A 12,294-nucleotide genomic window follows, 5' to 3' on the forward strand; every position below is an offset into this window, starting at 1 on the left:
ACTAAATCTATTTAGATCTACGGACATCTTTACAATATCTGTATCTGGATGTCAAGAGCTCAGATATTAAGGATTCAGTTGACCGTCATTGTCTTGTGTTTTAAAAGCAAGTAGTTAAATCATGACAGGATGATTTCTCCACCTTGTTTGTCCTTGTTGTAGTTTGCTGAGGAGTTAACAGATATCTTCAGTCTCTGACTTATTTGACCAAAATTAAACCATTTCTTCTTCTGAATAGAGTAAACAGGGTTATTATAAAACGCTGGTGGACTGGATACCACATCGAGAGAGGGTGGCACCAGACCGGTTACTATGGAAACAAGGACTGATTCATGGGTTGTGGGGTCTTAAGAAGCTCAGGAAAATGTGACTTGTACAAAGGCAGCGAGTGATAAGTGTCCAAGCTCATCCCTCGCTGTGTCGGTGGAGAGCAGGAGTGTTTCTAGCCGACCCTGGAAGTTCAGTTTGTTGTTGGAACAACATGAAGGCAATCTGTGCAAAAAGAACCTGCTGCCAATAAACTACACTCCCACTTTGAGACAGCAGAGAAAATTGATTGCTTGCACTTTTTTTAAGGCATTGTCAAAACATGCAGATGATGCTGCACGTAATGGTTGCAGACTGGCATAGACAAACATCATTTGTGCCCACATGGGTAATGATGTTTGAGATCGTTTGAGGGTTCCCAGAAAGCAACATGATGGTCTTAATTTAATGTCATCAGCACTGGCACCACATAGATGGTGTATAGAAGCTGATCTGTGCAAACCAGCACAGAAAGATTGACAACTACATGTGGCTGAAAATGTTTTGAACTGTCCACTTCTGCATTATCCATCTATCATTCAGCCACACAGTAACCATATATATATGCCTAAGTGTGTGTACCTACAGTGTGCACAACACCACTGTCATTGACTGTAATGAGAAATCACAGACACAGAAGACAATGCTGAACGTGAGCAAATGCTGCATCAAATAATGTAAAACAATAGCATGTTACAAAGCCCAGTATAAACCTCGTCTCTCTTCCTGAAGAGCAGACATAATCCGATTCTGTATTAACAAAAACCTTTGAGAGAAACGTCTAAATCTTCATTCACTTCCTGGTAACAGAGAGCACCTCTGTCACCGAATGTCTTTGAGATGATATAAGTTCATGTTTGCACCCTGACACACGTTAGCACATCTTGACACACTACTGAAGCTGCTGATAACCTCTGACTGTACACAACTTCCATAGTAAATTCACAGTTTTTTAAAGGATTTCCACTCAAAACACTGAGTACATCTGCTGATATGTTCTCTTACTGTGATGAAGTGGTATGTGGAGTGTGAGATCACACCAGGAAGGAAAACAAAGATTTCTTGACTTCCCCACTTTTCTCTATAGCATTTTTCTGTTGTGTGTATGTGCATGAGTGTGTGTGTGTGTGTGTGTGTGTGTGTGTGTGTGTGTGTGTGTGTGTGTGTGTGTGTGTGTGTGTGTGTGTTTGTGCGCGCACATGCAAGCTGGCTAGCGTTTCTGGTAACAGCTCTGCACCACTGCACCTGCTCTTCAGGCTGCAAGCACGAGAGACGAGATGCATATGAAAAAGCTAGACAGGAAGAAGCCTCATACCTTTTTGTGAGCGACAAAAGCTTTCAGCTTGAGTTGATTGACGTCAGTTTGGTCAAAGACAGGGCATCAGAGACAAGTGATGACAGAAAGAGGCTGATCGGTACCTGAATCAAAATCCACGCTGCTGGTAAGTTGTAAGCAGAACTTAAAACGATGAATTGTATTAGGACTTAAAAAAAGGGAAGCAGGCCACTTCATACTCTTTAGCACAAAGCTCTTGGCTTTAAATAATTCTTAACCTCTTCATTGAGTTAGTGAAGATAAAAAGGTCTGAACAGCTGCTCTAATGCTATAGTGAGGGTTATTAACAATGCCGCGCTTGCTATTATTTATATTCTTTTAAACACCGGTGCAGGAGTAAACTACAAAACTCTTTGTGTGTGTGTGAGTGTGTGTGTGATCGCTCTTCATGTAAGAGTGAGAGGCAGTTTACACTTATTTCTTTTGCATGTTGGCACACTGTCAGTAAGCCAGGAAGGCCCCCCTCTCCTGTGTTAATACTGTCTATTGTGAGCATGTGCAGGGTGGATGTGGTGAGCATTAAGTCTGCTGCTGAACTATTTAGGGAAACTTTGGAACGGAAAGTGTGTAAGGGAAAGAATAATAATGAAACAAAACAGAGGTACAAGGCATTACTCAACAATAAAACACGTCAGACCTGGTTGCTGCTTTTACTGTTAGAATTCAGTACTTGTTTATCAAAGCCATTCTTCTCCCCAAAGTGTTTCTGTGTGCTCACTGACAAGCTGCTATGGGTTGAATAAAAAGCTGTCGATTAAGATAATAGCAGTGTGGGTGAATGATGGGAAAGATGTTGAAAAAGACATTTCTTTCTCTCTTTTTTTTCTACACAGGTGGCCAGTGGACGAGACCAAAAGGGAAGCTGCCGGCACTGACAAGTGCAGACGAACGGGTGCCATGTTAGAAGGGCTGATACAGCCAGAGCCTCTTCTGCACAGAGGACAGAGAGTCGGGCTCCAGTGATGATCCCTACATCCTCACTCCACAGGAAGGAGCATCCTGCAACTGGAGTACCACCAAAACACACATCTCTACACCTGGACCAACCCCTGCAACAAGAAACAGCTGAATATTCCCCTCAGTCTTTTTCATTTACACTCAAGAACTTGCTGCATTGTGAATACGAAGCGTGGCACCTCACAGAGGCATCTATGAGACCCCAGGGGCTGAGAAAGTTCAACCATCTTAAGTGGTGTGAATGAGAACTATACTTGTTGCTTTCACTCAGAGTGGTTTTCATCTTCCTGCACAGTGCTCCCGTTTCACACCAGCACCATAGAAACCAGGACAGAAATTTAGCTGGAAGAGGAGCAGAAAGCTCTGGACCAGAGTGGAGAAAAGATTGTTGAACTGGAGTTGATTTCTCAGGCACCATGCAGTCAGATGACCTCTTCATTCGCAAGTTTCGCCGACAGAATGTGCGGCCGCCTATTGCCGCCGTCAGCTTTGACCCCAAACGGGAAGCAGGTGTAGTGGAGTGGCCGCCCAGGAGGGACAGTGATGGAGTTGATGGCGACAGCCTCACTCCAAGTCGCGTGGGGCTGAACCTGAGGTCGGTGGGCCGGGGCCACATCATGCAGCGAAGTAACAGCGACGTAACCTTAGGAGACTTGGACTCCTCCGGGAAGGCAGCAGGGAAAGCAGCACGGGCGGCTGGTGAGAAAGTGGGTGTGGGGGCTCAGGGCGACTCAGGTGTGCTGCTACACAGGGAATACGGCAGCCTATCCTCACTGGAGAGACAGACTCAAGCCCAGGAGGTGAGCACAGATGAGCAGGGGCCCCTGAGTCCAAAAGCCCTCCGCTTCAAAGACCCTTTCCTGCTTTTAGGACTCCAGGGCAACCCTCCAGAGCCGGATGGATTCTTTCGGGGTCTCTCTGTTACCACAGGGGACTCCCCTAAACCTGCCAAGCCGCCGAAGCCTGAAGGTCTAAGTAAGAAGACCAAACCTGGGCCCCCTCAGATCCCTCAACCAGGTCCATATGACAACATCGGGGGCGGAGCCTGGGTGAGGAACTTTGCCCACTACGATGTTCAGAGCATCCTGTTTGACCTCACGGAGGCAGCCACCAACAGAGACAGCATCGGGCGAAAAAAGAATATCACCTCAGGGGCTTCAGCGGCCTCTCAGCTGCGCCCGCTCTCCCAGGCCACCCCCTCCTCACCTGCACAGGGTGGGGGAGGCAACGGGGGGAATGCAGATGACCCTGAGCAGTCGTTGCTGCTGGACGAAGGGGATGGCAATGATAACGAGCTCCTGCTCAGCTGCCCCCACTTCCGCAACGAGACGGGGGGAGAAGAGCAGGTGGGTCTGGGTCGATCCCAGGGCCGGCGGGGACTCTGGTCAAGCCTGCGAACCCCCAACGATGCGGTGTCAGTCCTGGAGGAGCCCAGAGAGAGTCATGTCCAGCAGCAGGGCAAGAGCAACTACTTCATAGAGCATGCAGATCTGGGAGCCCATTACTATCGCAAATACTTCTACATGAAAGGTGCGTGTAATTCAAGCCAGCTTTAATTTTTGCTGATTCTGTTTATGCCACAAACAGGGGTAAAATTTTTTAATAAAAAATTGGAAATACAGTGTTACACTGCTATTCAATCGTGGATTAACAATCACTTTTCACCTCTTTTCAAGCCTTTACCATGGTATCAAGTCTCTATGATTTCTCATCTAATCATTTAGACACTGTACAAGAATTACTAGAGAAGAGGGGGAGGTCAGGCTGGGGAGGGTTGTTGTTTTTTTGAGAGGGCAGAGGAGACTTAAACGTTCATCCTGGATTTATATTTTTTTATTTTTTAAAACATTAATAACACTAATAACAAAAGGGTCTTGATTTGGTTTTTAAATGAAATATAAGATTCATCTCATCTCCCCACCCAGTCCCCTTATCAGCGTTGTATTATTTTAATCCTAACACAGCTGTATTTATGTGACTGCATTTTCATCACAGAACACCAGAATTTCTTCGGCATGGACGATCGCCTCGGTCCAGTGGCCATCAGTTTCCGTCGAGAGGAGAAAGAAGGATCCAGTGGAGCTCAGTACAATTACAGAATCATCTTTCGCACCACAGAGGTAAAGCGGCATTTTTTTTCTCCTCAAAGCTCTCTTCAGGTTCAGTGTGTGTAAAATTGATTTGACTGGGTGTGATGAATGTAAACCCTCTCCTCAGATGAAGACGCTGCGAGGGTCCATCTTGGAGGAGTCAGTGCCCTCTGCGGCTCGTCACACGACCCCCAGAGGCTTGTCTCCCAAGAGGCTGCTGGAGTTCATTATGCCTGAACTAAACCTGCACTGTCTTCGCTTGGCCTCAAACTCCCCCAAGGTCCGGGACACGCTGCTCAAGCTGGACGAACAGGGGGTGAGTAAGGATACGTCTGCTGATGCTACAGACTGTGGCACGTATCAGACAGAAAGCTTTTCAGGACATTTGAATAGCATCAAATAGCAACAGAAAGCTATTTTTTAAATGTCACACCCGAGTATCCAGAGTCTCAACATGTTGCAACTAAAAGCATGTGCAGTGTATTTAAAAGTCTACGTCTATCACCTGCTGTCCACAGGGACTAATCAGGTATGTCTAGGTGTGAAAGTGCAGTTATATCTGTTCATTCCTCCTGTAAATACTCCTGCCTGTTCACTCACCACGTAGGACCACAGCTAAAGATTTCGTCTGTGATGATGTTATGTTTTGATGTCAAATAAGATGTGTGCTGTAAAAAGGGCGGGTGCAGTAAGCTGTAGCTTCAGCCTGCCCCTTCTGGTCTACAGGAAGTCTAGATGCTATGTTGTGTTGCTGTCTACTCTCCTGTTTGGTTAGGAGTAATTGACATTTTGTGATATGTTATTTGCAGACAGGAAATGACCTTTAATTGTGATTTCAGTTATTTTTATATGATAATGATTAATCTGTCCATCACTATTCCAAGAAATAATTTTAAATGTTTGACATTTTACTACATAAATACGGTTTTTGGGCTGTAAAGTAAGGTGTTACATGATGAGAGTTCTCCATTATATAAAAAGTCTTGGTAGTGTGAATGAAAAGATAGTCAAGATGATATAAATATGCATATTTGACAGTATGGTGAGAATAATTCTAAACTCTTTGCTCCTCTGTCTCCTGATGTAGCTGAATTTCCAGCGAAAGGTTGGGGTGATGTACTGCAGGGCCGGGCAGAGCTCAGAGGAAGACATGTACAACAACGAGAGCTCGGGGCCGGCGTTTGAGGAGTTCCTGGATCTGCTCGGGGAGCGGGTGCGGCTGAAGGGCTGGGAGAAATACCGAGCTCAGCTGGACAACAAGAGTGAGCTGAAAACATGCACCACACCCCGATCTGTTGGCTGCATCTCACCTTGTCGCAGGACCATTATCCAAAGGGCATCAGTGCGCCACTGAAAGCCTAAGATAACTCCTATCTGGCCACATGTAATCTGAGTAATGCCTGCAAATAAGCATAGTCACTGCTGATTATCTCCGAGCTGTTGTCCCTTCAGTGAGCAGCAGAGAACAGCACATGGGACAGATTTCACCCTGACTGTGACAGTTTTAGTTTTCATTCTTAGATGCTGACTGATTTCTCTTTGTGCGATGCATTTGTGTCAATGTGTTTTTGTGTGTCTTGTGCTTGTACAGCCGACTCCACTGGGACACATTCCCTCTACACTCGCTACCAGGACTATGAGATTATGTTCCATGTGTCCACTATGCTGCCCTACACAGCCAACAACACACAACAGGTAAAGTAAACTCTACGATAACAAAGATATGACACAGGACTTCCTTTTCCCACCCTTTCATGTTTTTCCAAAGCCAGGTTCGTCTCTCTAAGGTAAATTTTTTCAGATGTTTCACCCCTATTCCTTAAAATTGCATCATTGTTGGTACAACCTTCGTTACCCGTCTCATGTTCAGACAGTCATGCTTTGGTAAAGGCTCTGTGCTCTGCAGTAAGCATGACATAAAAATCCTGCCCCCCAGTGTTCACTCCCACCATCGATGTATTCACTGTCGCCTCTCAGGCAGCCTTCCTGCTCAGCGGACTGTCACTTCTTTATGTGCAGTCTGTGGTTTAAGCCTGTTAAACCGGACACGACATACTGATATAGATTAAAGGTTTAAATATAATATAACACATTAATGACAAAGCCCTGAAGTTCCTCTTTAACCTAGCAGCTTCATGGTGCCTACAACTTGATTTAGTCTTGTATTGATTTTGTGAGAAGTTACATTTTTTTTCAAGTTATAAAAAGTTTCCTAATGTATAATAAATGACCTTGAAGTTACAAGATTAACCTCAATATTTTTTGGAATATTGAGTTGTGCTAACAACAATAGCGACAGCTGCTTATTTAATTATTTATTTTAGTTTAGTTAACTATTTTAGTTAACTTTAATTCTAAACAACAGCTTTGATTTTCATCAATTTTTTTTACTTGCGTCTTTATTAGTTGTTGCCTTAGCAACAGCTACTTCTCCTGGGGTCTATGTTAAAAGAAAATACACAAAAACAAATGTTCACACTTACACTACATAAAGTAGTAGATAGTAAATAGTAAATAGTAAATAATGTAGTCACAACATCACCAGTACATACCAACAATATATTAAGTTGGTACCAGACGTGTACAAAACATTAAAACAGAACAATTTAAATGTGTTGACTGGAAAAATTAAAATAAGATTAATACTAATCTCAGTCCATTTGAACATGCAAGACATTTTTGCTCAGTTATTTGCAGGCCTATCTTCAAAGATAATCTACTTAGCTGTTTCTTAAAACCTTATTTTTATGTTGATTCTTGAGATATAAAGAATGGCAGAGTTCCAGTGAGATAAGGCTCTTTCTCCTCTTAGTTTTATTTCACCATGACTCTGGTCTGCTTGTTTAATAAAATTCTCTGTGTCTTTGCTTTGTCTCGTCAGCTGCTGAGGAAGCGACACATCGGAAACGACATTGTGACGATTGTTTTCCAGGAGCCGGGTGCACTGCCCTTCACTCCAAAGTCCATCCGCTCCCATTTCCAACACGTCTTCATCATCGTTCAGGTTCACGAGCCCTGCACAGACAACACCTATTACAGGTATGAGCTTTGATCCCATCTGTTACCCTGTGTAAATTACCATCATTGGTATCACCATTAATTTCTCTGAAATCTGTTGAGATAATGAATTCATGGCAAGTTTTTGTGTCTTCATAGAAAGTAGTGAACTAAAATAAGTTATTAAAAGATGTGAGCTGTAAGGAAGGACACAAAAACAGCTCAGAGAAGATTTTACTCACCATGTCATTCATGATATGCAGGTAGATTAACGTGAAGACAGATCTTACTATGTGCACTGTTACACATGTCTGTCTTACAGCATAAGAGCAGCTCAGGGGGAAACACTAATCTGTGCACCACTGCAGCAGTGGCAGAGTGAATGTTTGTAATTCAGCAGAGCAGCACAGGACACTCGCCAGCACTGAAAACAAGACACAGATCGAATGTTTCCTCTGTATCCTCTCACTTACTCTGTCATTCCTCTTTTTGTTTCTCCTTCTCAGGGTGGCTGTGACACGTTCTAAAGACATGCCATTATTTGGCCCGTTGTTCCCTAAGGGCGCCCGATTCCCTCGCTCGCCTGCCTTCAGAGACTTCCTCCTGGCGAAGGCAGTGAACGCTGAAAACGCTGCGGAGAAGTCAGAGAAGTTCCGCTCCATGGCCACCCGCACACGGCAGGAATACCTGAAGGACCTGGCCGAAAACTATGTGACCACAACACCCATTGACTCCTCCACCAAGTTCCCCCTGCTCTCTCTGGGAGGCAAGCGCAAAGACAAGCTGAAGGGCGCCAAAGGTGCTGAGTTGCACAGCGCTGGGGCACTGGTGTGGGCGGTGATGGTCTCCAGCGGAGATGAAGGGGAGGCAGGAGAGCACAGGCTCCCCTGTCTGCTCGGGGTGTCAGCCGAGTCGGTGGTGCTCATTGAGAGGTGCACACGTAGGGTGGTGTTTAACTGCTCCTGTCGAGATGTCATTGGCTGGAAAGCAGTGACAGAGACCAAGGAGGGGGGGCCTTGCTTGGATATCTTCTATGAGCGCGGGGAGTCGGTGTCTATCAGTGTGATGGAGAGCCAGGCGGATGATATACGAGAGGTGGTGCAGAGGCTAGAGGTAGGTGATTGTGGCCTGATGTAAAATTTTGCACTGGGTTATTTATGTCCTTCTGAATCATTCATCCTTTTTTCTGCACATCTGCAGCTGGTTACTCGGGGCTGTGAGGCGCTGGAGGTGACACCCCTGCGTGATGGAGTCGGCCAGCCCGGCTTCCTGATGAACGAGGAGGGCTTTGTGACGGACTTGCAGCGGTTCTGCTATGCTGAGAGCGGAGGCCTGCAGCTGTGGGCTCGTGTGGTGCGGCTCTGCGGACACTCGCTGGTTCACCTGAGCCCAGAGGAGAGGACCAGGCTGCTGCGCACTGCGCACAAGATCCACATCACTGTCATCCCGCCGGATGAGAACGGCAAGCCTCGCAGGTGGGTGAGGCTGCAGATACAAGGAGAAGGGGAGGGATGGGGAGGACACTAATGACGGCAAGTTTGGGTCAACAGACAGGGTGAGAGTAGAGAAGAGGCTCATGGGTATAAAGCAAGCTGCAGAAAGTGAAGGGGTGAAGAATAGTCCCAGTAGAGTAGTCCCAATGAGGGGATGAGAGAGAGGTTGACAGCAAAGAAGGAGGAGGGGGTTAGTGGGACAAGTCAGTTCAGAAAAATAAGAGAGGTGCCACTCTGAGGTCACCACTCATTCTGCTGTTGATGGCGGCCCGCAGTCAGTGTCACATCAGCTGGCTAACAACCAATCAATCCCTCTAATGATGTTTATTTACACTGGCACAGGCTGTCCCACTGTTCCCAGCACGCTTTCCTTTCAGCTGACAGAAAGACAGAACAGTTAAAATAAATAAAACCAATATTAAACTGGGCACCTCTGCAGATCTCAGTTAAATGAAGCTACATTTCAAAGCTGGCAGCAGAAGAATCCACAGAGAACCCCCCTCCCCCGGTTTATTTATATTTCAGTCCTGTAATGCTTGTTCTGTGACAACAAAGCACAAATTGTCACAAAGATATCATAATTTGTGATAAGAAATGGAGGCTCTGTGATTTAAAAGGAGTAGTAGAAGCTTATACAAATATAGCAGGGTTTTTTTTTCCATTTCATATTTATTTTTGGCCTCTAGATTAATTTATGACTCAACTGTGAAGTAAGAAGCTGGACAGAAAAGAGAGGGATGATGGTTTTCTTCTTACTAAGTGCGTTGCTTTATGTTCTGCAGAAGTTTCTCTGAGCTGTACCAGAAAGCCATCAAGGACGCAGAGTGTAAGCCTGGCGAAGATCAATCAGGAGAGGCCTGGGTGCTGGACGAGAGGGAAGAAGAGGAGGAGGACGAGGGGGAAGTGAAGACGGACGAGGTGAAGACGGGTGGGGCCAATGAAGTGGACATAACGGAGGTGCGGGTGGAGGCCGAGGAGGGTGAAGAGCTGTCTTGTGACAAAGGGCAAAGCGAGAGCCATTACTCGCTCCTCACGCTGCCCAGCTTACCTTTGTTACGGGCCACTTCTCTGCAGGACCAGCCGGCCAATCAGAGCCCAGAGGGCAGCGCCTCGCAGCTCACGCGCAGCTACTCTTTGGAGAGACAGCCGTCCTACAGCGATACGTGTGATGGGTGAGTGTTACTGAAGCTAATGCCGCTGCTCATTTAAACTGTCATAACCGTGTCGTGCCATTGTCACTGATGCATTACAGTGAAAAAACGACTGTGTCATGTTATAAAAACAACAGGAATGAAATTCTGCTTTGCTGAATGTAATAATCTATCTAGATACATCTGCAAATGTGTTAACCATCAGCTCATCCAGCATGGCAGAAAATATCTTCAAACTGAAGCTGACACATCACAATAAAATCTCAGACTCAGTGTATCACTTTGTCAGCATGGCACAGAGAAAGAACAACAACCACTGTGTTACTCTCCTTCACTGTATTGTGTCACCTTTGAATAGTTTCACATAAGAAACTTAGTTTGATATAAGTGCAGATGTTCCTTTTTCAAACCTCAAAACATTTGGATGATTTAACAGTAGATCTTTATTCTTCAGTAATAGAAACATAAAATAATAGTTAACATAAAGTCAATGCAAATGTCAACAAGGAAGCTCATTTGTCTCATCCCTTTGTCTGCACTCTGCAGACCAGAACGCACAATTTCCTCATCCTAAAATATCAAGGCCGTCGGCTGACAGTCACAAGATTTTTTACAAAAGAATTTTACAAAGTATTAAGCTCATAGAAGAGAGAATAACACGTGTGTAAAAAGCAGCATGACATGCATGTGTCTACCTCACAAATTTTTTTGAGCACACTGGCTGGTTTCACTCCAGAAAGTCACATTAGCTTGAAGAGGACATTGTGCATTAAGGAAATATTCGTGAGGATAATATTAAACTCTGCTGCACACCAAAATTAATTTGACTGCTTTTTTTTTTTTTTTATTGTCACGCACAGCAGAACTGCATAATTTGACTGAACCGCATCCGATATGATATTTTTGATGGATAATATTTTGTGAGTGCAGGATAGCAAACGTCAGTGGAGCCAAAATCTAAGCCGTCCTGGAGATTACTTGTCTAAGTGCTCCAGTTTCTGTTTTGACCTCTGGATTGGATATAAATTGTCACGAAGCATCAACAGCAGATTTGCTTTGTGTTTTTTTTTTCTTTCCCAACCACTACCACCACCACCACCTCTCTCCCTCCCTGACTGCCTGGTGGACAGGCACGTGTACGACAACGTGGGGCTGAAGGTGGAACGCCACATCTATGAAAACGTCGGGGAGCTGAGAGACGCCACACCTGATCTGATCCTGGCTGTCAAACCCAAGGTTCCCCTGGAGGACGAACAGGTGACAGACTGAGACGAAAGGACATCTGAGTGGTTTCTCCCCAACGCTCCATCTCCTCTCTGACAGTGTCGTTTCCCCTTTATCTCTGTCTTTATCTTGTCTTCAGTTCATGGGGGCTGAGTTTGGCGACGACAAAGCTTCGGCAAGTGACTCCTCTCTCTCATCTTCCCAGTTGTCGTGTGTAGACCGAGCCGAAAGAAATTCGCGAGCCCTAAGTCTCCATAACTCCATCACCAAGAGTAAGTACTTCCTGTAGATTTTTTCTAATTAAACTTGAAATATATATATATATATATATATATATATATATATATATATATATATATATATATATATATATATATATATATATATATATATATATATTCACTTGTTAGTATCATACATATTTGTGTTGTACTCTTTAACAAAAAGGAATATTAGCTGCATGAAAAATAAAAATACAGTGTGAGCCGAAGAGCACACAGAGATATTATGACTGATCATGGACTCACAACAATGCTCCTTTCTCACACACAACGGCTGACACAGCTGCTCAAATGATGCCAAAATGGAACAATTACACGTTTGCAGATCATCTCTGCCTGATTTGAGCCTCAAATTCCTTTTTTTTCCAGATTTTTTCTCTGCCTTAAAATCCTCTCTTCATTATCCTCCCTCTGCTCCCCACTGCATCCCCTTTGTCCCTCCCCTTTCATCCACGCTGC

General features: G+C 44.8%; 1 protein-coding gene across 9 annotated transcripts in view; it reads left to right on the forward strand.

Annotated features, from left to right (window-relative positions):
• zmp:0000001168 (signal-induced proliferation-associated 1-like protein 1) overlaps positions 1-12,294 on the forward strand; it is a 33,990-nt gene that overhangs the window by 12,175 nt on the left and 9,521 nt on the right. For 7 of the 9 annotated variants that reach the window (XM_041050888.1, XM_041050896.1, XM_041050894.1 and 4 more), the window contains exons 2-12: positions 2,476-4,129; positions 4,595-4,719; positions 4,817-5,005; positions 5,777-5,951; positions 6,281-6,384; positions 7,571-7,728; positions 8,193-8,799; positions 8,887-9,161; positions 9,962-10,351; positions 11,461-11,587; positions 11,694-11,826. In XM_041050888.1, coding sequence (XP_040906822.1) covers positions 3,016-4,129; positions 4,595-4,719; positions 4,817-5,005; positions 5,777-5,951; positions 6,281-6,384; positions 7,571-7,728; positions 8,193-8,799; positions 8,887-9,161; positions 9,962-10,351; positions 11,461-11,587; positions 11,694-11,826 — 3,397 coding nt within the window. In that variant the 5' untranslated portion in view covers positions 2,476-3,015. Of the gene's footprint in view, positions 1-1,671; positions 1,749-2,475; positions 4,130-4,594; positions 4,720-4,816; positions 5,006-5,776; positions 5,952-6,280; positions 6,385-7,570; positions 7,729-8,192; positions 8,800-8,886; positions 9,162-9,961; positions 10,352-11,460; positions 11,588-11,693; positions 11,827-12,294 lie in introns of those variants that run through there. The other 2 variants (XM_041050890.1, XM_041050892.1) reach the window with 2 other exon arrangements.

The sequence above is a fragment of the Toxotes jaculatrix genome, chromosome 12, assembly GCF_017976425.1.
Source record: "Toxotes jaculatrix isolate fToxJac2 chromosome 12, fToxJac2.pri, whole genome shotgun sequence".
Taxonomy (NCBI): Eukaryota; Metazoa; Chordata; class Actinopteri; family Toxotidae; genus Toxotes; species Toxotes jaculatrix.